The sequence below is a fragment of the Dicentrarchus labrax genome, unplaced genomic scaffold (assembly GCF_905237075.1).
Source record: "Dicentrarchus labrax unplaced genomic scaffold, dlabrax2021, whole genome shotgun sequence".
NCBI lineage: Eukaryota > Metazoa > Chordata > Actinopteri > Moronidae > Dicentrarchus > Dicentrarchus labrax.
In genome coordinates this window covers 19,387,543-19,412,594 of record NW_026136708.1, presented here as the reverse complement: position 1 = coordinate 19,412,594, position 25,052 = coordinate 19,387,543, and the positions used below count along the sequence as shown (strand labels likewise).

The window sequence follows — 25,052 nt, the reverse complement described above, 5'->3', positions numbered from 1 at the left end:
TAGCGGCTCTTAATCAGATCCGCATGAAGCCAGAGCTGCTCGGTTGGACCGCTGCTCGTCTGGGAAGTTTTGCAGAGAAAAACGAGACAAAAAAAACAACAAAAAAACAAAAGTCGGTTTAACCTGCCTGCCTTCACTTTCACCTCCCAGGCCCCTGGAGGACAGCAGCACGGCGGGCGAACCGGGACCGGGCTCGTTAGATTCAGCCGCATTGCCGGTCCGAGCCGCCGCCGGAGTTTAACGCACAGTTTTCTTGTTTTGTGCGCCGATGGAAGCGGAAAAACCGCCCTGCTCTCAGAGGTAACGGTGCCTTTAACTTCTCTTTTCATTAACAACCTGCGGGACGACAGCCTGTTGCTTCATGTGCAAACTTCATGCAGTTGAGTTACGTTAATATCTCCACAATGAGCGAACATACATGTGTGATTATCATTATTATTATATGTATTATTGTTATTATTATGTTTTGGTGTTGCATTTGTGCTTCCTCTAGCAAACAGTGATATGGATCATTAAGTTTATAGAAGTATTAAAAGTCACAGGGTAGAAAAAGTTACATTTATGTTCATTATAATAACTTTTAATGTTTTTTATTGAACAGTAATCTTTAATTTATGACCAATATATAATAATTTGTTAAAGAATGGTCAAATTAAATGATCTGGGTAGGTCCAGGTAAGCTCAGACTTGGTGTAGGCTGTTAAATATTAGTAGTAGTAGTTAATATACCGTGGCACTCCTTCCTGTTTGTGTTACCTTTAGTGGTTTAAAGGGTCCATTCACCCAGTTGAATTATGAGAAGATATATAATTATTTGTCCATTTCTTGGTAGCAGGTTCCTTCAGCAGAATCTCATTTAACAGAAAGGTGTTTCAAATAGAAACTTTAGGGTTGAGTGATATTTACTTCATGACACTTCCTTTGAACCTTGTGACCTTTTGTGTCAGCGGATTTGTAAAGATTTAATTGTGTGGCGTCTTTTATCTCCTGGTGATTTTAAAAGTTATTACTGGGATAACAAACTAATTATTATATTAAAGGGAAGTGACGGCATTTTGAAGAATTACCGTACAACATTTCTATTAAAGTTTCACCATATTTTATAGATCTGGAGAGATTTTCTTTGGAAGTGATTCTTTAATGTGCTGTCTTTTGATTCTCAACAGATGCAGCCAGTGAAAACAGCAAAGAGAAACTACAGATCTGCTGTTTTGTTGGTTGTTTTTCTGCTCACAACACAATCCACAGTGTCACCCAGCAGGAGGCCTGAGGATCTGACTGCGTTATAAAACTCTTTTAAAGTTGAACTTTAATAGATATTTTCTTTTGGTTTCTTTCTACCTCAGAGATGCCCGGCAGTGAGAGGAAACCTTCCTGGCAGGATTTAAGTGGCGAGACATGTGAATCGAGGCAAACGAGGCGACCGTAAACGCTCGGCTGACTGACAAACCGGAGCAGTCGGACACATTTTTTTGGATGTCGTTCACCTACGACGGCTTTCTCCTGCCTGGAAGACGTCACAGATAGCAGCCAATGTCGGCAGAAAACAGCCCACCGCTGCCCCCTCCGCCGGCCTCCCCGCGGGCTTTCTCCGCCCTCCATCAGCATGCGGCCCCACCCACCCCGTCGCCGTCCCCCAGCCCGCCCGCCACCATCTGTAGCCGGTTGTCCAATGGCAGCCAGACGGCCCCCAGTCGCACAAACTCACGGGGCTCCATCCACGGAGTCTCCTTCCTGCTACAGATCGGACTCACCAGGGAGACGGTCACCCTCGACCCCGGAGACCACTCCCTGTCGGCTGTGAGGGAGCTCGTCTGCTCCATCGTGGATCAGAAGGTAAAATTAATCTCTGATCATCAGGGGCTCATTGCTTATTAGTATTATTAGTATGGCTGAAATCTGGCAGTCAAGTGTGTGTTTGTGTTCATTCCTATGGGCAAAAAGTGGGTGTGGCAGTGGGAGTGGCCTATAAAAAAAGTTCTTTTTTTTTTACCCAAAATGGGGGAATAAAAGAAATGGAAACGTTTTCTCATAATTCTGAGAAAAATTCTAAAGATCTCGTAATTTATGCGATTGCGCGGTTTGTTAGGGACCTACTGTAACTGGCGAGCTAGCTGCTGACGCACTACTAACCAGCTTACTGCTAGTCACAGTCGCTCTTTGTGCTTCTCGCTCTTCTCTCTGTTTCGAGCGGTTTACATCGTCCTTTGCATTTAGTTGTCAGGATTGTGCATCATATAATTTGATAAAGAGAACGGGGGAAACAAAGCTAACGTGACAAAAAGTTCACACAGTTTACTAAAAAGATGTATTTCTCGTACTTTACTCTGCTCGGTGAAGACGGCTTACTTTTGGTGAATGGTGGAAATTTGTCATAGACTGTAGAATAAATAGCGGACGGAGCTTTCGGATCTGTGAAATGAGGTGGGGTAATGCAGAGATACCTATTGTCTTTCTAATGGCCACCAGGGGGCAGCTCCATCGGTAGCAAAAAGAAGCCTGTTGCATGTAATGTAATAGAAAGTGACGTAACTTCTCTCTTGATTTCAGAGCTCAGTAAACAGTTTCATAATGAGTTTATGGTCTCAGTCACTAGTTTCATGTCTTCTTCCACGCAGCATGATGTTAATTTAGTAAATTATGGTCAAATGTACTGTAAAATGGACCATAAAGCAGAGTATGCTTCGGGGTTTGGCTACCAAACTGTCCGACACAAGGCAGTTATGATCAAATATGAATCAAGACTCTGTTACTGCATTGCTTTTTTTTTTTTGTCACTAAAATGTTTTCAAAAACATATTTTAGCATACTTTTTATCTGTAATACAACAATGTGTGTGACCAGGTGAGCTGCTATTGTTTCCTGCTACAGGCAAGTTCAAACTGAGTGCCGTTCAACTCGCAGTACGTCACTATTGCTCATACCAAAACCCCAACCATAATGATAACCGCCATAATGCCAAACACAAGGCTTCAGAATGGTACACCACTAACCAATGGGTGATATCATTTGACTTGGTCAAAGTTTACTAAAGTAACACTGCAAGCAAATATATCATTTTTTTAATAACTTTTTCCAGGGAAACACATTTCCTTTACATTTTGCAGTTGCAGTGACAAATTATTGAAAGGCCAATATGACTTAGACATCTCATCCCTATGTAGTTCGCTTCCATACAAAACATCTGTATTATGTGAATCTGTTTGATTCGGACTCACATTGACGCAGAGTTTTGGTTGTAACCTGCTGATTCTCACCCTTCACATGTAGTTCAGGCATCTGCTCTCAGCTCCTCTTTATCTCTCAGCATCTACTGGTTTTACCGCTCGCACTGAATGCACCACCTGGCTTTACTGCACTGAATGCATCTCCCCAGCCCTCCACCAACACACACACACACACACACACACACACACACACACACACACACACACACACACACACACACACACACAGTCGCTCACACACACTCTTTGCAACAAACCAAATAGGTTCACCTCTTCTGCAGGGCATGATGACACAGAGAGGAAAACCCAATGATGGTCTCATTTGAGCTCCAACCTTTTAGTAATTCATTGATTGATTGTTGGGACTCGTCATCCAGTCAGTAGGTTGTTGAGATGTTTTGCTTTGGACCAAAGTGTGTGTGTATATATATATATATATATATAATATAGACAGGTAAGGCAGGAGAGAGAGAGAGAGAGAGAGAGAGAGAGAGAGAGAGAGAGAGAGAGAGAGAGAGAGAGATGATATGCAGCAAAGGGCCGCAGGTTGAAATCGAACAATACTTTCACTTGTCGTCTCTTGTCACTGGCTGAGAAAAGGTCTTTTTCACGGGGGGGAATGTCACTTCCTGGTTGGTGTTGCTGTGTCAGCAGTCTTCACTTCCTGTTTCGCAGCTGTGTGTTGTGTTGGAGGAGCAGCAGAGCGGTCAGTTTGTTTGTCAGTGCTGCTGACTGTTCTCCTGGTGTACCATGAAGGTAAACCTGGCAGGTTGAGGGAGACCCGTCAGTCATGGCGAACATGTCTCCCAACTCTGATTTCATGGAAAAGTTATTAAATTAAATTCACATGAAGAAGTGATGTGATCTAGAGAGATGAACTTTGTGTGTGATTGCATTATCCAAGAGAGAATTTGGGGCTTTTCCCATTCACTTCAATGCATCTGTGTATTTTAGTCCGGCATCTAGTGGTCATTAGAGGAACCAGAACCTTCAATGGTCAGAGGATGCTGCTTGGAAAGTGGCTGTTATACCTAGTTGTCTCTATTAGGACTGTAGCTAATTATTATTTTCAATATCGATTCATCTGACTAGTATTTTCTGGATTTATCAATTGTTTGGTCTATAAAATGTCAAATATAGTGAAAAACACCCATTGCAGGGGTCTTCAAATGTCTCACAATGCAAAGATATTCATTTACAATAAATATAAAACAGAAAGTTGCCGATCCTCACATTTAAGAAGCTTAAACAAGACAATGTTTTTGTTTATGTTGTTTAATAGTGAAATTGCCATCACAACTTCCCAGAACCCAAAGTGACGTCCGACAAAGTCCAAAATAAAAAGATGTTTCATTTGCTTTTAGACAAAGACGAGCAGCAAGTCCCAAAACGTGATTGAGAAAGTATTTATTACTCTGGTTTAACAGAAGGTGAAACCACCACACAGGACAGACAAAAACATCCCTGACAATCCACGTTCCAGATCGGCAGCAGGTCTCAGTTTTATCCAGTAAAGTGTTTCCTTGTATGCAAATATAATGACAACAAATTGAAATGAATTGAATTGAGACGGAGATCAACTTGGAGGTCGATAGCGTGATTTTCCTGGGACAGACTTGTCAGGTGACGTGAACTAACATTCCTGGACTATTGTATGGATTAGTCCTGCTATTTATTTGTCCCTTTTTTCACAGTACAGCTTGATAGATTTACTATGTTGCAGTGGTGGAAGAAGTATTCAGATCCTTTAAGTAGAAATACCAAAACCACTCTGTAAAAATACTCTGTTACAAGTAAAAGTCCTGCTTTTAAAATCTTACTTAAAAGTATAAAAGTATTTTTTCTACTTAACGTGCCAAAGTAATAATAAGTATTCTAACTGATATAATATTCTACATTATTAGATTGTTAATACTGATTCTTTAAAGTTAGAGCAGTGTTTTACTGTCGTAGCTGCTCGAGGTGGAGCTACTTGGAACTACTTTATATACAGTTAGCTAGTTTAGTCCCGTGGTTCCCAACCTAGGGGTCGGGCCCCTCCAAAGGGTCACCAGATAAATCAGAGGGGTTGTGAGATGATTAATAGGAGAGGGAAAAAATAACAAAGTTCGGATGGACACATTTATATTATACTAACTACAACAACCAAGGGGCCCCAACTTGATACTGTTTTTGGCTACGAACATTAAACTCTGTGACTTACTGAGTTACTGAGTGAGTGATGGAGTTGCCCCAGAATATGTGAATATCACAGCTGCTTGCTAGTTTTCTTATCTGATCTGAACCCTGGAGCAGAAGTCCCAGCAGGGACCTTCAGTAGGAGGAACTGGACTCCAGGTTGGCCTACAAAATGACATCATTACTGGAATTTTCTTTTTCCTGCTTTTGTGTCCACATCATGGAGCTGTGAGCTGTGGGTGGATGGAAGCTTCAGGTCTGATTTACTGCTGTTATGTCACCTCTCTACAGCTGTGTGTGTGTGTGTGTGTGTGTGTGTGTGTGTGTGTGTGTGTGTGTGTAGTAGGGATGGGGGGTGGTAAGGAAGTAGGGAAGTTCCCCTCCCCTGTAGGTCGCCACATTGACCACCCCCCACCGTACACACACAGAGTCTCGTCCTGGATTGTGTAATGAAACCAAATACGTGTTTTCTGTATCAGTATTGACTCAAATATGTTGTATGAAAGTGGAACTGATGAACCTACAGAGAATCCTAACTAACTCTGCAGCTCTACTGAGCCTTTCAGCCTCTTTTAGGTCATTGTTTTGGTTTTAACGGCACATTTGCTGTCGGCTTCAGTTGCTTTCATCAGCTTCGTTTCCAGCAACAGCAGCAGGCAAACAGGCTCACTGTACACTCCCAGCAAACACCAGAGGACAGACAGAGTTAGTGATAGATGGAGAAGTTTACCAGCTGGTGTAGAAAGTAGGACATTAAGCAGCTAAAGATGAGTTGCTGGAGACCGAACCAGAGCTGAAAGATTTATATTCATTGTGTAGACACAAACATGACTTTAGTGGGACGATAATGTTGCTCCGTGTCTGTGGAAACTGGAAATGAGCCACTGTTTGCAAGAGCCACTTCATAAGAGCTGTGTGCCTGACAGCTCCTCAAGTGGCCAAAAATCACTAAATGCAGCTTTAATATATAACTTTTGAATTGTATTTTTTGTCTTGAGACAAATTAAAATCTCACAGCACACTATGATATATTTAATCCTGTTTATTTTAAAGGATTTCTGTGATCTGATCTGACATGCATTGTGAAATCACTTTGTTTTTTAGTGGTTAAGTGAAGACAAAAAATCTGTCAGCTGGTAGATTACATCACACACATGCAGAACATGATTTGTTATGTTTTCATAGAAAATATTATTTTCTTCACCTTTATTGTAAAAACCTACAAAAAGTTTTCATACTTTTTTTGTACTTTTTGTCCAATTAGAAACATTTGTTCTCCTTCTGTGTTTGAAAAATACAACTATGTCCTTTTTAAAAAGTGTAACAGTGTAAAATATGGGTAACAAGTTCTTCCCAGTGTTACAGAGGTGACCTTCTGCTAAAAAAAACCCCAAACTCTGGTGACATTTTCTTAAAAACTTGAAAACACGAAAGTCGAAAAATGTACAATTAATCATTAGAATGTAAAAACATACAGAAAGACATAAACTTAAAATCATCAAAACAAATAACACAAAGAAACAATATGAAACACATCAAGTGCAAATCCTGAAATGGGAGATAAGACTAAATAAGTCTGAACATCAATTAAACCATAAAACAAGCATCTCTTGCCGTTGTCCCCGGCGATGTGAGATACCTGAGTCCTCCACTCCTCTGGTTTCCACGGTTACCAAGGCCAGGCGGTGGTTCAGGTAGAGAAGTGAACGATGGTGGCAGGGAAAGAGAGAGCGAGAGAGAGCGAGAGAGAGGGAGAGAGATGTTGTATGGACGCTCGACCCGCCTACATCACTTTTTTTTAAATGCTCTTCTAATGTTGTAATATTTCCACTTTATTATTTATTTATTTATTGGTAAACTCGTGATTCTAAACACGAGAGTCAAATATTGCTCTTGTTAAAAGGAAGTGGAGGGAAAATATGTAATAAATCCATAAAGAGGAAAAGTTAAAACCACAATATTTTGGCTGCTGTTTCCTCTGGATCTGAATTTTATGGTGATTTGAGGTTTTCAGCCATTATCACTTACCTGACATCCTCCTGGGCTCACAAGGACACACGGTGAATAGGTTTAGATAGATAGGTATTGATGCCTGAGGGGGAAGTTAAGCTGTTTAAAGATGATTTTTTTGGGGGGCTTTTATCGCCTATCAGATAGTAGCAGCAGAAGACAGGAAAGTGGGGAGACAGAGGAGAAGGGAGGACCTGCAGCAAAGTGGCACAGGTTGGAATCAGACCCAGGCTGCTGCAGTAAGAGCCTTCGTATACGAGGGGGTGCACGCTCCACCAGGTGAGCTACGAGGACGCCCCCGTCATCCTGTTTCTGCTCAATTAACTAAAGAACCAACAGGGTCGGTACATTTAAAACCTTGTGGTCTTAAAGGAAAGAGCTGTGAAGAAGATCTAAATCTTTAGTTTTACCTGTCATTTTAATTTTTTAATGATAATGAGCAATAATCGGCAGAGAAAAACTGAATAACAAAAAGAATATGGTGATAAAGCTTATTTAAACCACAGTTCCGGATGTATGAAACTGGATTATGTTAATGACAATGATGACAAAAATATGACAGCTAAGCTCACCCACAATTCAAAAAGAGAAGGTAATACATGCAGGTGGTGGATTTGTCTCATTGGATGTGGTTTTTATATGTGATTAAATGTTAAGTGAGGAGGTTTAATCCGGTCATTAAATTTCTTTTTATGTAAGATGTTGAATTAACAACCATTAACAGGGTCCGTCTCACTCTTTTAACTTTTTAAAATCCCAGCTTAACTTTTCAAGCTCCATTTGTCGTCTCATTAGACAGAAAAAATCCTCAGAAAAGCACCAAGTTTCCAGTTGAGCTCTGATCCTGAACATCACACACAGCTGCTGTCTGAAACTAAATCGTGTTATAAAATCACTTTTTATCCTGTTACGGCGTCTTTTTAAGTTCATTGCCCTGCTCTAGTTGCTCTGAACTCTCTCCGATAACGTTTTGGGTGAATGAGTAAATGCACGAGTGTTAGCCGAGCGTCAAGCTGCAGTTCCACTAACGGCCACTAGAGGCAGTTACGGGAAAACTTGTAAATGAAAACCACTGAAACGTCTCTCCAGAGAGTCAGTCATTTTATAACACAGGACATTTGTCTCAAACTAATTTAATTTCCTTTAGTGAGAGTCTTGGTGGCTGTAATAGAAGTGTAATGATGGAGTAGCTAATATTTCATGACTCTGGATTTGTCTCATAAAACGTTAAACTCTTAAACTCAGACAAAAATTCCAGGTCCCAGTGTAACAGTAAGGTATTGGTTAAAAATGTTAGATTGCTATGAAATACCTTTTTCTTAATTAAACAAAAGGAGCCAAAAGTTCTCAAATATTAAATGTCGTCGAAACACAACCAGCTGTGAAAGGAAACTTTTCCTAAATAAACACAACTACTCTAACCCCGGATTTATGTGGCTTCAGAATAATCCGACTTGTTTCCGACTGGAAGAATTCACCTTTGGTCCACAGATTGTGTTGTCGTGCTCGTATGTAAGTGTAACATGGTATTAGGTTGTAACAGCTAGTTGCTGTTCAGGTTTAGAGACTTAGATTAGTTAGAAAAGTTACCTATTAGCATTAACGCGAAACAAGCTTTATTTTAGGTCCACCAGCTCTTTACTTGACATTGTATTGTTTCACTTGGACGGCTTGATTTACCTGCCAGTATCTAATCAATTTTAACAGCTTTTAATCCACTATTGAACGTATTTTAAAATGACCCAGCATTTTTCACCATTTTCTACCATTTTCTGACATTTTATGGATCAAACAACTAATAAGTTAATCGAGATAACGGTTGCCAAAATTAATCAATAACGAAAATAATCATTAGTTGCAGCCCTAATGAACTGAAAGATTTGATTGCTGTGCTTCGAACAGCGTGCAGCTTTGAGCCTTGAGTCAGAGTTCAGGGCATAAAAGTCCCATTTTTGAATCCCAGCAGTCTAAAGGTGACATTTCAAATAAGTCCAGCTGATACGCTGACATGCAGCTCTTTTAATATAAAAAAATAAATGACCTCTACCTGCTCCGACTGTATCTGTAGTTCTGATAAGAACCAGGAAGTGAGTTAGCTTCCGTGTCTCACTCATGTCATCTGATCAGAAACTGGAAATAGGTCAGTTTAATATTTATTTTTCTCCGTCTAACGGGTCGAATCTAACCAGGATATCTGACGCTCATTTGCATCCAAATTGTCAGTGGGGCAACATCATGTAAACGGGTCATCAGGTTTCTGTGTTACGGGACTTTAAAGGGCCATTGTGTGTGTGTGTGTGTGTGTGTGTGTGTGTGTGTGTGTGTGTGTGTGTGTGTGTGTGTGTGTGTGTGTGTGTGTGTGTGTGTGTGTCAGGACTGGTGGGTTAGGCGTCTCTCTTCCTGTGGTCGACCGTGTGTCTGAGTAAGAAGTCATCACTTCCTACATTAACAGTTGAGCCTCAGGCAGCAATTCAATTATCAGCTTTTGTGTCTTATTATCACTGTTCTTATTTCTTTTATTAAGCTTGAGGCTTTTATCCAGAGTATCTCACGATGAGGTCAACAATTAAGAAAAGACTTTTCTGAAATCTGATTTTGAGCCTACAAATGCAAAATAATGCAACTTTTCGAAGCAGATATTTTGGAAGAAGATTTCTGAATATGCCACATTTCAAATATTTCTACTGCGAATTCACTGTCTCAACCACAGATGGAGGCTTGTCCAAAGATGAGTCTGTTATTAGGTTTGATAACCACAAGGTGTGGAGTTTTTTGACCACAATATATGTTTTTACACATTTTTATATAGAAGGAAATCTATTTAACATGTTTGTTAGACCTCAAGGATACACACTGAACAAAACTGTGGCTGACAAGATAACTCCACCGAGTGCCTTAAAGATTTTTTATTTATTTTTCTTTCATAGAGTAACATTATTATCCGATGACATTTGATCACAAACCATTCAAATCTCTATAACGCTGCTCTAATAACTACAGTATTATAGTAATATAACTATTATAACTGCTTTCTGGTTTGACTTACATTCATTTATCCTGATTTATTCTTGCTGGGAATCTCAAACTCCTCAGTAGAACTCCTCAAATAAAAAGACAGACGGAGCAGAGGTGTAGCTGAACGGGGTGGATGTGTCCTTCCTTCAGTGTGCAGAGCAGTTCTTCCTCTGTGGTTTTTCGTGCAGCAGATGTGTTTTTAGTTTTGGTTCCCTGTTTTGCCCCAAGTCCTGGTTCAAGTAACGGTAAAAGTTTAATACAATAAAGGTCTTAAAGGAAAACAGGTTTTTGTTCTGTTCCACTGATGTTGGACTTCAGCGTGATCATAGTGTAGTTTTCTGTCCTTTTAAATCTCTTGAGGTGGATTTGTTAGTGAAACATTGCAGCTCAAACCACACTTCTAAAATCACAGCCTCCGTACCTCTTGAGTTTCTGTGGCATTGATTTGCTTTTCTTTCTTTTTTTCTGCGTGGTCGTGTTGTTGCTGAATGAATCCAGAGGAAACACTGAGGTCACTTTAACACACACACACACACACACACACACACACTGAGGTATCTGAGGAGGAAGTAATGTATGTTGTTGTGGTCACAGTGACAGATGTGGAACATAAAGCACTGTGTGTGTGTGTGTGTGTGTGTGTGTGTGTGTGTGTGTGTGTGTGTGTGTGTGTGTGTGTGTGTGTGTGTGTGTGTGTGTGTGTGTGTGTGTGTGTGTGCAGGGCAGTGATTTATTCAGTATAACTTCACTGTCTGAATAAATCACTGCTGTAACACTGAAGAGATAAACTGTTCTCTCTCTGTAGGTCAACAGGTACAGCGAGGCTCTAACCTGGTTTGTGGTTCAGTTCCTGTCGTGGTTCTGATTTTAAAGGCATTTCGGTCACTTTTAGTCACTTTGGTCACGACTGAAACGCCTCAACAACTTGCCATGACATTCATGGTCCCACAGGATGAATTGTAATAACTTTTGGTGATCCTCTGACTTTTCATCCAGCACCATCATCAGGTCAAAGTTCGACTTTTTAGAACAAAGTATTTCCTTTTTAAATTAGCAATGCAAACATGGTAATAATAAACAGATACAGATCCAATAAAGCTACAAAAAACACAAAAACACCCCACCCACCTACCTCTCAACATGCAAGAACAAACAAGAATTAACGCTATTAATTACTTTAGTAGACATACATGAGTACATAAAGGAGCGCAGTGTACTTTACTACAGTTCCTCAGCTTCCATATTTGCAAGTTAAAAATGGTTGCCAGGTGGCAAAGAAGCACCATAATGAAACGGCGGATGTTCTCCAACATCTTTGATCCAATGTCCATATGTTGGAGGTTAAAAGTCTCTCCATTTACATTAGATAAGCCTTTTGTGTTTTAGTGCTACCTCAGTTTGTAAAATCACTTTTCTTTATTGATGAAACACACGTTGAAATTGAGGCGTGTGTTGTTGTTCCAGCTGTGATTTCAGCCTTTTAACAAGTGGATGAATGAAACTCCCACACACTCACACACAGTGATAACCTTGACCCACTCAGCGCTGCTTCCTGTTGTTTCCTGAGCGAGGTGACAGAGCGAGCGGATGCAGGGGGAAAACAGGCGCTGCTGCTGTTTACCTTCATATTTCACATCAGTCCCTTTTAGCGTTGTCCCTGCAGGCTAATTGCACGCGTACGGCGAAAGAGTTGAAGAGTTTTATTGGAGCGGAAAGGCTCTTAGCTTTTCTGCAGCGGAAGACAGCGGCTGTTTTATCTGTTTGTGCTCTTCCCATCGCTGCCGGTTCAAGTGTTTTTATAACCAGCTGTTAGATGATAAGCTGCTGTTTGTCAGTCTGTCTGTCTGTCATTAAAAGAAAATGATGGCTATTTTTATTATTTGATACTTTTAATAATAATAATAATAATAATAATTGTAATCATATAAAATGATGTATATTGTAAAGCTACATGTTGTTTTTTAAATATAACACGCTGTCTCATATAAAATATAAAATGAATAAACTAATTAATTCAAGGTTTCATACAAGATATTATCGCCTCGCCGCCAGTCAAGCCTCACCTTCCCTAATGTGAGAAGAAATTACGAAGGTCTAATGAAATATAACATTAACTGTCAGGGAGAAGCGCTTCATCACAGAGTAAATGCCACGCATTTAATTAAAGAGGCTCCTGTTCAGAACATCAAGTAATAACTTGTATAATGGAACAATGTGTGATTAGCTCGCGGGTGGCACTATCAGTCATCGAGTGGACGTTCTGATTTTTTTTTGTTTTCGAACATTCCGTTCCAGCTTCTCATTTGTGGGGACTGATAGTAAAACCAATATTTTTTTTTTTAATTGTGCGTTTTCACTATTTTTTTTGACATTTTAGAGATTAATCAATCAATTGAGGAAATAATCAGAAGATGAGTCGTTACTCCACAGAGCGACAGTTTTGCCAGCATGGCGGTAGTCTGCTGTTTTCATATCACCCTGATCTGACTATAGGAATATTTTGGAATTTCTTTCCCTCCTTTACTTTACGTTTCACACCAGAAATGTAAAATTTGGATACGTATAAACAATGTTTGTTTTTTGTTTTTTTTATATATATATTTTCTGGGGCTTTTATTGCCTTTAATTGATAGTGATAGCTGAAGAGTGACAGGAGAGGGAGAGAGGAAGATGGCCTGCATCCAAGGGTCACAGGTCAGAGTCGAACCCATGGCTGCTGCAGCGAGGACTCAGCCTTACAGGGGTTCCAGCTCCCCCAGGTGAGCTATTAGGACGCCCCGTATAACTAATGTTTTACATAAACTTCCTGAAGCGATTATGTTTTTTTGTGTGTATGTGTTCATGGGCTGGATGTTAAGGGTGCTGTCCTCCCTTTTTAGAACCAGGATTATTGGGCTCCATGAACACTTAGTCTCTCTGATAATAGCATGAGTGCTGCACAGATTAAGAGGTGATGGATATCCCTCCGCCCTGACTCGGTAAAAAAAAAAAAACATAGGCTAAAGTTAGAGACATAGACATCTCTCAGCCCTCGTCTCCGGCTCCAGCTCCAGCTCCTGCGTCGGGGGCAAAGGTCACGACAGGGCCTGGAGGTTGTGACCTCTGCGATCCTGACATCCAGAACTAGACTGTGTGGGTATTCAGAAATGTGGCTTCAGTTTGGTGAGGGAGTTACAGAAAGGGATTGTGTGTTGGTGCGTGGAGGTTAAGCCTGGTTAATGGAGGATTAACCATAAAGAGGGGATCAGTGTGTATTAAACACACACTCTTGTCCATTAACAGAACTCTTAGTGTGTTTCTCTGCTCACCTCAGAGAATGCAGCTGACGACGGGCTCTAACGTGATTGGACGGAGCCAAAATGCGTCGTCATGGCAGCTGAAAAGAAGCGTTTTCACTTCTGGTTCAGACCTCACTCTGGCCTCATGGAGGATTTTTTTTTTTTTTCTTTACAGCTTCCTGCTTTGTCATAGTTTCAGAGCTGCGGCAGAATGAGAGACAAAGAGAGATGGTGTAATGCTTAGAAACAGCTTCTGTTGAATGTGTCAGACTCCAGATAAATGATAAAGATGTTAGAGGCAATATAACTGGAGACAAAATGACCACAAAGAAATGCAAAAAACAACCACAAAGGCATGTCTCTTACAATCGCAGCCATGTTGTTTGTTGTCTTATTGCCTCTCCTTCAGTCTGGGTGTGTTGCTGCTGTGTTTCACGTATCTGTGCCCTCATAGTCCACTCGTGTGCTTTAGTTCGAAGGAGAGTACCGTCCCAGGTCAGCACAACTGAGCTCGTCCTCCACTGCTGGGAACTCTTCCAGTGCAGAAATAACAGAGTGACTGTTTCCATCTGTCACTGTCTATTTGTTTGAGCGCTGGTGTGTAGCCACATGGCTAATGACGGCTGGGTGTCAGTGAGACTTCAGCCATAATTCATGATGGACATTTTGTGTGTGTGTGTGTGTGTGTGTGTGTGTGTGTGTGTGTGTGTGTGTGTGTGTGTGTGTGTGTATTGTGTATTGTGTGTGCCTTGGCACCTGGTTTCCTGCTGTCGGTGTGCGCTGCAGGATCCATGCTGCATGCTACCTGCACACTGCTAACATCCTGCTAACACAGAGAGCGGCTCAGGGCAGGAAGCTGCTTCACCTGCCTGTCTGCAGGCTGCAGAGACTGCCGATGAACCCCAAATCCAGTACACACACTTTACCAACAACATACACCGTTCACCTTGCCATAAAAGTACATACTCTTAGTTTCAGTCTAGATTCACTGAAAACTAAAAACTATTTAGTCAATTTAATTAAAATTATATGAGGTTTTTAGATTTTTTTGTCAAATTGTACGTATGAAATCTTTCAAGTGACTGTCCATCAAACACTGAGACTTTATTTCTGAGAAAGTTCAGGCCCAGAATTGTTGTGACGCACTTAAAAATGCACTGGTACCAAGACTGCTTAACATGTCGTGCATGGACAAATTTTTCTTGTCATGGACTGTCTATTTTATTTTTTATATTGTGTGTATGTATATATACACATACATACTATAAATATTTCTTTTTTTCTTTTAAATATAACTCCTTATTATTTTATTTTAGTGCCCTCACTCTGATATTTCATTATCAACACATACAGTTGTGTATTTTAATTTTGCCTTTGTTTGTTTGTTGCAAAAATTAAAACTCAATAAAGTTTGAGTCATAAACAAAAAAAGGAGTGGTACCTAGGAAGGTTGAGTCATGAGGGCCAGGGAACAACTAAAAAAACCCCCTTAAAGGACCAATTACTTCGAATGATTTACTGCAAACCATGCTATAGTGTTTTAGTGATATTGTCCAGGTAAATAAAAGAAAAAGCAGTGCAGACCTTTCAAATACATTCTTACTTACTTTCAGCTGCATAACCACTTAATGACAATGTAACTTAGTCAAAAATTACATATTTGATGTTAACTGTGATGGATTATGCAACTCGAGCATGTTTCAAGAGTCTGCTTATTGACTTGACCATTCTAAAGAAATGACTGGAACACAATTGTTCTCTAGAAGGTAGAAAAACTACTACGTATCAAATACTGTGTATGTTTCTATAGTAACCCAAAGTGGATAAACAAAGCCATCACAGTTTCTCCTTCATGCTTGGAAAGGGGTAGTGAAGCGAGGGAGTTGCAGGCTGCAACTGCACCGCTAGATGCCTCGAATTCCTCCACACTGAAGGGAAGGGAGGTGTGTCTATTTTAAGCCAGTGTGCAGTTATTGGTTTCCTCTACTCAAGTGAAAAATATGAGTTATTGTAGTACTCAGGGATCATTCCCAGTCTTGCAGCATTCATTTGCAGTGATGCTCCCTTAAACTGAGTAGCTAAGGGAACTGCCTCTCTTAACTTATTCATACACCTACCTGACTGTCGCTTTGTCCGTGTTTCGCATTATATTTTCTGCTACCTGCGGAGTAGACCAGAACATTTGGCTGTAAAATGATCTCCCACTGTGGATGGCAGGAAAGTAAACAGAAAGAGAATTATATGTGACAAGGGCAGCGACCCAGACTTGAACCTACATGGTGTTTAAGGTTCTTTTATAAAGAGGATGTAGCAGCTGGGAAACCTTCGTGTTTTGGAACATAAAACCATAGCAGCTTGTGGCGTTTCAACCAGAAAATCTAATTTCTTTTTTAAAAAGCAGAAAGTAAATGGTGGTTGGTCGTTTGCAGTGGAAACTGATTCAGCAGCCACAGTAGAAAATATATTTCAGCAGAGTTTGGCTGCTGGTAGTTTCCCAGTGTGGTATTTCTCTGAATGTGTTTCATCACACATCATGTGTTACTCATATGAAAAGGTTAGGTAACTGTTAACTTCAGGAACAGGCTGGACCGTCACCAAAAATAAAGTCGTGTCAATGAAAACCTCCTTTTCAGTAGAAATGTAGCTGAGGACAAGCTGCTGTCTGGACATTCATGGTTCATTGAGGGGTCAGAGGTCAGCAGGTTGCAGCAGTACCTTTTGGTTTAGATCGCTGTTTTCCTTGCAGCTTTTAAACAACAACCGTTAGCATTGCCTGCTGTGTTATTATGACTTGATTTGAAATGAATTGTGAGTTGTGTCTGTAGCGCCACCCCCAGGTCAAACTTTCTCAAGTCTCATAATCTAATAAAATAATTGGCATGAAATTTGCTTAAAGATACATGTTGTCATATTTTTGGCTTGTTTTAATGCTGGAAATTGTTTAACTAAGGGACTGAATTAATCCCTGACCTACTCTTCCTTCTCCTCTTCCTCAGTTCCCTGAATGCGGATTTTTCGGGATGTACGACAAGATCCTGCTCTTCCGCCACGACCTGAACTCGGACAACATCCTGCAGCGTCTGACCTCAGCCGAGGAGATCCATGAAGGCGACCTGGTCGAAGTGGTGCTCTCCGGTAAGAAGCTCTTATTTATTTATTTATTGATTTATTATTTCTTTAATTATTTCTTTAATAATAAGTTACTCCTGTTGCCTGTAAGTCTACATCCTCCTCATCGGTCCAATTAGCTTCTTGCTTCTGACCCTGATATCAGGAACTCAACCCCCCAGCATCAGAGCTCCTACAATATTAGGATTAATGGGGCGTTACGTTACTGGAGCCCCCAAATCATTTTAGGTAGTTCTTATCATGCTGATGTATGTTCAAGTGTTTGTTGTTTGGTTTTTGTGTTGATGTTTTAAAAAAGGGTGTTTCACGTCACTATTGACTCTGTTGGGTGTTGTCTGGTGGGACCTCGATACCGCTGTGCCAACCTCCAATCACTACTGCGCAGACTCTTGCTCCAAACGACATCAGCAGAACAATCGTCTGTATCTGCAGTATTCTGGCTGCATTTTCGTACAGTGGGAGGAAGTGGAGATGCGTCATCCATCTTTATATATATGCATCTATATATATATATAAATGTCATAGTAATGCATGTAATAGTTGTTGAGATATTTTAGTCTGCACCAAACTGCAGCTAACGTTGATAAAAGTGAAAATGAACTAAAATTAACCGGTATGTACAAAATCCTTATTTGGTTTCTTGTCAAATGTATGGATTTAAAATAACAAATTAAAGATAGCCCTCCAGACATGTTATAAGACACGTACAAAAATAGTCTTCTTGGAACTACAGTGTGTGTCTGATGTGTTTAATCCACAGAAAGTATCATTTCCTCGCCCTTAAAAAGGCAATCTACTCCTTCTGCCTTATAAGAAATACCAGAAGCTGTGAATATGGAAATTGTGTTAATTTCTAAAGATTTCTACTACAGCTATCAGCTGCAAACATCCAAGAAGAAGATTTTGTTAGATTTGATTGTCACTATTAGTAGAAGTACATTTATTTGTATTTATTTGTGCACATTGGCATTGCAGGATGGGACCTGTGACCATTCAACAGTTGGAGAGTTTCAAGCAGTAACAACTTGAGGCACTTTACATATTTATTGTTCATTGTTTGTTTTGTCTTCGCTTCTGCTCCTCTTCCAGCTCTCTTGTTAATCCACCTCTGAGTGAGAGCGTTGAGGTCGCCTTAGATCTTGTTTCCTCCACCGCAACGCCGCCCCGGGTCACCCTGCATGCTGTAACCATAATATTGTGTATAGGATTGTCATTTCCTGAGTCGTGTCGACAGGTTGGGTTGTAAAAACTAAAACTGACACCTTAACAGTTGAACACCCAGACACAGAGCAGCGGCAGGTTTAGATTACACGGGAGGAAGAAAACAAAGTCACAGCCTGAACCGCATCGGGCTCAGACCCACGACCACTTCCTCCTCCTCCTCCTCCTCCTCCTCCTCGTCCTCCTGCTGCCGCTGCTGCTGCTGCTGCTGCTGCTGCACAACCCTGCAGAGCGCATCGAGTTTATCTCTCGATTAGTGTATCTGCCTCTGTTAGTAGAACAGTGGAGGCACCTTACAACTCTTGCCTGAAAATGCTTTGGAGAACTGGCTACAAAGAGAAGCTTTAGATAAGGTCTTTTGTCACTCATATGTTTTTCCTTTAGTCTTCACAATTACAACTGCTTAAAACTTGCAATAATCACAACCTCTCCAATGTTACAAATACAAATATTGATGAAAATGACAGTGACAGTTTTCTACAGCCACACCGGCCCCAGAGAGGGATTATATGTCAGGGGACAAACGTATGGGAGTTCATTAAGGACAAAACGATTGACCAAGCACTAAACAAATGTTAGCTTTAATCATGATCAATCTGATTGATCTGGGTGTGTAGCAACAGATTCACAGATACAGAACAGAATATGAAACATGTGAACTGACATTGTCACATTTTTTATTCAAAATTTGTTTTGTCAGATTCTGAAAAAGAAAGCATACCAATCATTCTTTGACAGTCAAACTCACACTGACATATCTGTCTGTTATAAGGTCATCTCTTTTTCACACAAGGGTCAACAGATTAGATAACAGATAGCAGGGAGCTACACTGTGTTTTCACTTGTAGCAGAGAGCCAGCTAGGGGATGGCGATGTCGGTCTGTAAGTGGTTCCAGCACTTTAGTCCAGACTGAAATCTCTCAAGTATTAGGTGGATTTCCATTAATTTTGGTCCAGACGTTCATGTTTCTTAGATGATTTATCCTAATGACTTTGATGATCCCCTGACCTTCCCTCTTGGGCCACTGTGAGGTTGACACTGTTAAATATCTCAAAAACTACTTGATGGATTGCTGTAAAATGTACCCTGGTCCCTGTTAGCTCACCTGGTATAGCTGGCTCCCCATGTACGAAGACCGAGTCCTTCCTGCAGCAGCCATGGGTTCGAACCTGACCTGTAGCCCTTTGCTGCGTGTCATTCCCTCTCTCTCTCTCTCTCTCTCTCTCTCTGTCTCTCTCTCCCCTTTTCCTGTCCCTCTACCACTGAGACTCTCAATTAAAGGCCATAAAAGCACATAGTAGACATTCACTGTCTATGTAGCTCGACCACAGCTGTCTGTCAGTCTCTCTCTCTTGCTCAAACAAAACAGACATAAACCAAAGGAAGCTTCTTGGTGTCGCTGTTGTGCAACAGAGACTGACAGCCAGGCACAGATGTTGAAACTGGTTACATCAAATAAACCAAAGACACAACTGGGAGAGTATCATAGTTCCAGGCTGATTGTGGAGCAGTTTAACTGGTTTGGTTTCAACTTTTCCGCCACAGGTCGCTGCGTATTTTTTCAGCCTCCAGCGTACACGCACTAACCCCATCCAAAATGCCTCTGAGGTGTCCTGTATATAGAATCAAAGGTACAAGCCACACAAGAATAGCATCACTGAGATACTGTAGATTTAATCTTTGGGGATGTCCTCAGGCGGTGTGTTAGGACTGGGATAACGATCAGGGCTGATCCATGGATCACTGTCATGTATGTAAAACCTGATCCATTTACAGTACTTTGTTTATGGTGACCTATTGTGCTCCAAGTAAAACAGCCTTGTGCTCAGTTTAGACACAATATAGAAAAAGTGACATTTCTCTGGTGGTTCACTTAAATTCTGCTGCGCTGTTTGATAAAACATACAAGGTCCACGGAGTAGCTGTTCCATGATTGTATCACACAATCTTTGAGATGTGAATTAACATCACACATTTACATGTATGCTATGTTTTTGGTTCATGCTGAGGATAAATTTTCTTTCAGGCCTGGACTGGATTGAGTTTTAAGGATTTAATTTTTTACCTTCTTTAGCCACATTAAAGAAGTTGAATTGAGTTTTAGCCGATTTGCAGGATTGGAGTCACAACCTAAGCCCATCAAGGCATTTTTTAAACAGATCAGCAGCAGCACAACTTGATTGTGGATATCGCCATATACAGAAGATAATAAAAGAACGGTCAACAAATAAAATAATTAGAGGCTGTAGTGACGGCATCTCTCAGCATCCTCTTTCAAACCAGTTGCAGGATGGAAAACGTCCCATGTTGTTGTTTGTTGTTTGACTGCTCTGTGTGTTTTTTTTATTTTCAGCTCTGGCCACAGCCGAGGACTTCCAGATCCGACCTCACACGCTGTACGTTCACTCTTACAAGGCGCCGGCCTTCTGCGATGACTGTGGGGAGATGCTGTGGGGGCTCGTCAGACAGGGCCTCAAATGTGAAGGTAAAAATGTGGTAACGATGTTCTGCAACGTCGGAGGTTTTCGCTGCGACTGGGTTATTTACATCACGTTACGATGGCTGCTGTGGTTTACACCTGCAGTCACATATATCCTGAATGAACAGACTGTTGACTGTGTTCAAACTGAAGAGAAGCACATTAAGTGTGCATTACATTAAGATCAAATCATAAATTTGGAGTTGATTAGAAATGCTTCCGGTTATGTGAGTGGATGTTATAGTATTACCAAGCTACAAATTAGGTTGTTTTGGTTGAACATAAGTCTCGCCCCTTTTTGCTTTTTTGTCCAATAACAGTTGAGCAAGCATTAGTGTGAACCTATCATGACGTCACCCATTGGTTTGTGGAGTACTGTTTTAAAGCCTTGAGTTTGGCATTGAACAATGGCAGCTTGCCTGGTCACACACACGTTCTCATATTTCAGATAAACAGTGCCTTAAAATATGTTTCTGAAAAGATTTTAGGCGACAAATAGGCAACACTGTGACAGAATCTTGATTCATATTTGATCGGCACCGCCTAGTTTGACAGTTTGGACACTGGATGGACTCACTGAGAATGACTTATCAATCGCAAGGTTAGACACGTCCAAAAGCATACCTTGCTTTATTGTCTATTTTCCTCTAAACAGGACTATAATTTACCAAATGAACATCATGATGTATGGAATAAAACCTAGAGATTAAGACCTTAAACTCATTAGGAAACTGTTTACTGAGCTAATAAATCAAGTGAGGGTCGATTTTACATAAGACTCCAAACTACTCTTTTTGACAACCCATGGAGCCGCCCCCTGCTGGTTATTAGAAATAATGCAGGTTTAAGACCCTTCCGCTTTGGCTTCACTTCACAGACCCAGTAGCTCTGTCCACTAATTACATACTGTCAATGAACCAGCCTCAGTCAGAACCTCATTTAACTTTAAACTTTGTCTCAACTCAGATATACTCTGTGCTCATCTATGTTAAAAAGACAGCCGCATTTTGAAGATGGTTTAAAAAAAGATGACCGCGCTTTTGACCGAGGCTTCCTCAGCTGTTATTGGAGCAGGACTTAGGAAGGGTCAGTTGGGTCCATTCTTTTTTTGTTTCATGCTGTATAAGAGAGGTTTAATTTCTACCAAAAGGAATGCAATGTTAAAAAAAAAAAAAAAAAAAAGGAGCTGGTTTAAAGTATCCTCCATTCCTCATTTGTACGACTGTAGATCTGCAGCTTCCACTAATTTAATTATAGTCAGTACAAATCACATTCAGTTGCTTGATGCTCTAGATAACTATCTGGGCCAGTCTGTAAATCATAATTAATAAAAACCCACACCAGTGACTCCATGAGGCTGTAATACTAATTAAATGCTGCAAAACAAAACAGTTGGGTGGATAAAAATTGAGAGAACCCATTTTATCTTTACCATCAGTAAGTAAAGTAATGTAAGGTTTATGTTGCTAGAGGAATGGTCATGTTGTTTCCTTAAACAGAAGAGTTTATCTTCTGTATGGTGGCCATTTTTTCTGAAACCGCAAAAACATGTAATGGTGAAACTGACATCAACAGAGAGCTACAGAAATACAGAAACATAAATAGAGGTGTCACACAGATCACATTTCAGTTTACTCAGAAAAGGATTGTCAGGATATCTGGGTATTTAAAACAATTCAGACAAGCTTCCGCTCAATTAAAGTTTATGAGAGGAAGTGATGTGTGCTGCCAGTGTTTCTGTGGTGATGTAAGAGAAATCAAATTTTAATGAGTGTAACAGAAACGAATAGGAAGCTGCACGTCATCCCCTCTGAGCGACTGTCGCTGCACCACGATGAATAACTGAAAACGGATCTTTAAACGTATAAAACTTGATTGCCATGACCTCTATCCCCTGAAAAACAGAACATTCAGCTTCTTGGACTAATGCAGCTTGATGTCATGATTGTTTTATTACATTTAATCAAGTTTTATTCTCTCTGAGGCTGTGTTTAGTGGCTCCTCAGGGTTCAGCCTCGGCTTGATTCCTGCCATGTCCAAACTGACCAAGTCGTCACCTACGAATCAAGGCCCAGGCACATGTCCACACACACACACACACACACACACACACACACTGGATTTCAAGCCTAAAAGTTGCAGCAGCTCTACAGCAGGATGTCTTCATTGACTCTGTGACTTCCTGCGACTATTTTTCACATCTTTCAAGTTCTGATCTCAGCGCTCAGAAACCTCAGAGAGAATCTTAACTGTTGTGATGCCAAGCGGAGAAAAGAGACGCTTGATGTTCTGAGCAAGCCGAGCGGCAGTCGGCGCAGGAATACGGCTTCCGCTTATATAACTAAAGCTACTTTTCACACTGACAGAGGAATCTGCCCACTCACTCTGACTGATGGGAGGTGAAGGACTTTTGTCATTTGTAAACAATTGAAGCTTCTAATCTGGTAAACAACCTCGGTAACCTGAGGCCACATTCTGACCTCCTTTAAAATTCACGTACCTGCATTTTGGCTATGGTTTCCTCACAGAGTTGAGACACCCAGAGAAGCTCCTCTCTGGCGGGTCAACCAGAGGAAGCACATGGCTTTATTACCGGCCGACAGTGGGAGTGAGAGAGACGTTAGCGCAGTGTATAAAAAGGTTGTTTCCAAATTACGAGAAGAAGTAAAAAAGATGAAAAAATAAAGAAAATCTTAACAGAAGACTTTGACATTTTGGGAGATAAATGTCTTTTGTCTTTCTGAGACTTTGGTGCAAAAATCGATACCAGTCTCATGTGTGGAACTAGAGTTGCTTAGCTTAGCATAAAGACTGGAAGCAGGGGGAAATGGCTAGCCTGACTCTGTCCACAGGTTCAAAAATACACCTACCAACACCTTTGAAGCACTTTACGTAACTTTGATCCTACCAGTCTGCACACCACAGGCTAACCACCTAGTATAATCTCATAGAGCAGCCAAATAGAGCAGGTCGGACATTTAACAATATGACATTTCACAACCGTTGTTTGTTGTCCCCGACTGTCATTTGCTGCCGTTTTTGTGGTTGCAGTTGAATTATAATAAGAGGGCAGCAGCCTGTTAGCATTTTAACATGCTAAACTAAGATGGCGGACATGATTTTCTCCTTTCTCAGGATGTGGACTGAACTACCACAAACGGTGTGCGTTCAAGATCCCCAACAACTGCAGCGGCGTGAAGAAGAGACGACTGTCCAACGTCTCCCTGCCGGGCTCCATCTTGTCTGTGGCTCGTCCCCCTTCCATTGAGTTCACACCAACGCCGCAGGAGGAGGTAGGTTTACTGCTGCCATCACCACCAGAAGACACCACATTGTTTTTAGGTTCAATCAGTTTTTACACAGTCCAAAGTACCTTTGATCTCCACTGTTTATGACATATTTAAAAATGTATAATTTGAACAAACAGCGGTGCTAAAATCATACCTGAGGTACCTGATACCAAGTGATACGGTTTTCCCAGGGTTCCTTCGCCTCCTGAAAAACAAATCTGGACATTGATTAAAATGACCAAATATCCTGGAAACAATATGTTTTCCTGATAAATGTTTATTGTATTTTAGCCCCTCGCTCAGATCTCAATGAACCTAGGTGCGTATTTGGGTTTTGAAACTGTGACACCTGAAAGTGGGTTAACCAGACAGTGAAGTGGAATGGAAAAAAGTTTTAAATACACCTGTTTTATTTTGGCCCGGTGTCAGTCAGTCTAGCTGTTCACACCAGATGCGAAGTGTCACAGACTTGCGTCGATCTTTTTGACGTCTTATTGAACCACACAGAGACTCATCATTATAAAATGAGGCATAAAACTGGAGTTAAAGTCAATGCTAGGCCTACTGGTAAATTATGCTATAGATACTGTATATGGCTATATGTGTATGAGCAACTGGTGTCCTGAATTGTCAAGAAAATGTCCTGGAAAATGATTTCTTAAAAAAGAGCGGGAACCCTGTTTTCATTAACAATACAAGACAAATTTACTTTGCCTGATAAAATACAGTCTAAACTTTAAAACGTTATGATTTAAATCAGGAAATCTTTCACTAACTTAAGACTCAATGATTGATGAGGCATTCAATGGCAGCTTTCCATACTTGACAGTTATATAAGTGACTCTAAACACACCCTATCGGGTCGATACCGATCAGATATTGACAAGGACCTGGGTTGAAATCCGATTTTTCTGAATGGGGGTTTGCATGTTTTGCTCATCTGGGTTTCCTCTGGCCGCTGTGGTTTCCTCCTACAGTCCAAACATGTGCACATCGAGTGAACTGGAAACTCTAAATTGCCCGTAGGTGTGATTGCGAGTGTGAATGGTTTGTCTGTCTATTGTAATATGTGTGTCAGATTGTACCCTGCCTCTCGCCAAGTGCATGCTGGGATAGGTCGGATAGGGTGAACTGCCAACCCGACACAGGTTTAGTAGTTTAGAAAATGGATGAATCATTAGCTAGAAGACATTTTGGAATTATAAGGAATAACCACTTTGGGTT

The 25,052-nt window shown here is 40.8% G+C and overlaps 1 protein-coding gene across 2 annotated transcripts in view; it reads left to right on the top strand.

The window, feature by feature from the left end:
* The window catches only part of LOC127368011 (serine/threonine-protein kinase D3), a 42,609-nt gene continuing 17,557 nt past the window's right edge, over positions 1-25,052 (top strand). The window contains exons 1-5 of one of the 2 annotated variants that reach the window (XM_051408406.1): positions 1-300; positions 1,347-1,836; positions 16,705-16,843; positions 20,413-20,544; positions 23,674-23,831. In XM_051408406.1, the coding sequence (XP_051264366.1) occupies positions 1,534-1,836; positions 16,705-16,843; positions 20,413-20,544; positions 23,674-23,831 (732 nt within the window). In that variant the 5' untranslated portion in view covers positions 1-300; positions 1,347-1,533. Of the gene's footprint in view, positions 301-1,346; positions 1,837-16,704; positions 16,844-20,412; positions 20,545-23,673; positions 23,832-25,052 lie in introns of those variants that run through there. The other variant, XM_051408407.1, reaches the window with a different exon arrangement.